We start from the raw sequence: 959 nt of genomic DNA, 5'->3' as shown, positions 1-959 counted from the left end.
TTCTCATTTTCATTTAGTATAACTATAACAGCTAAAATTAAAAATTATTAAAAAAACCACAACAAAATTACTAAAAGTGCAATTAAAATGAAATACAAAAATAAAAACAAATGTAAAAATTAGTGAAAACTATAATAGTTTATAATACTAATAAAAATATTTTTACTTTTATTATTTTATTATTACATTTTCTTAGTTTGAGAAAAATTTTAAAATCCCAGTCACGGTCTTATTTGTTCTATTTTTGTGGATTTTATTTTCTTGGCAGGTTTCTCCATTCTTTGGGACCATCTATAACATGCTCTATTATACAGCCATGGCTGCAGAGCAGAGCCGAGTTGCGAGTGGAGGACGCTGGGTATTGGGTGATGCACTGGTTAAAAACGAGGGTGGATTTGAATTCAATGGCTTTAACCAGCGGATATCAGCAGGCACTGATGGAGAAGGAATGCAGGCCTGCTATGCTGTCCTGGATTCAGATGGCTCTGGGTCCAGCCTACACCGCACTCACACCCTGGAAGCACCACACACGTATGGGAAATATGGAGGGTTGAAGTACTTGGGGAAATCGATTCATTTTGCTGGAGCATCTCCGAGCACTGACTCAAACTGTTGGTTCAGTCCTTACGTCACTTGTAGAGGAGGTGAGAAAGCAGAAATTCTTGTACCACATCAATTTTATTACAATATATTTAAAAGCATCAACATCACCACTGATTCTGTCTGTCGTTCTTTCCCTTTCATTGCAGGCTTGGATGGAGTAACCCTTTTCTTCCTCCTTCTTTTGTTCTGTGTGTTGATAAGTGGAGCAGGTGTATGTTTTCTCCATATAAGGTATGAATTGAATTGCTTGAGTTGCAGCAAACCATCATGTATTGAATCAGTTTATTGTATTACTGATAAACAAATAAGCGTATGTATGTGTGTGTGTGTGTGTGTGTCCAGGAAACATGGGCAGG

General features: G+C 37.1%; 1 protein-coding gene across 1 annotated transcript in view; it reads left to right on the top strand.

The window, feature by feature from the left end:
* The window catches only part of LOC107579190 (retinal guanylyl cyclase 2-like), a gene marked incomplete at both ends in the record, with an annotated part of 3,368 nt that extends 2,534 nt beyond the window's left edge, over positions 1 to 834 (top strand). Inside the window, 2 exons of the mRNA XM_016265047.1 lie at positions 269 to 644; positions 750 to 834. Of these exons, the coding sequence (XP_016120533.1) occupies positions 269 to 644; positions 750 to 834 (461 nt within the window). The remainder of the gene's footprint in view (positions 1 to 268; positions 645 to 749) is intronic.
* Positions 835 to 959: the final 125 nt, after the last annotated feature.

Source organism: Sinocyclocheilus grahami, unplaced genomic scaffold (assembly GCF_001515645.1).
Source record: "Sinocyclocheilus grahami isolate Dianchi unplaced genomic scaffold, SAMN03320097.WGS_v1.1 scaffold15229.1, whole genome shotgun sequence".
In the NCBI taxonomy this organism is placed as follows: Eukaryota; Metazoa; Chordata; class Actinopteri; order Cypriniformes; family Cyprinidae; genus Sinocyclocheilus; species Sinocyclocheilus grahami.
This window is presented reverse-complemented; position numbering and strand designations above follow the sequence as displayed.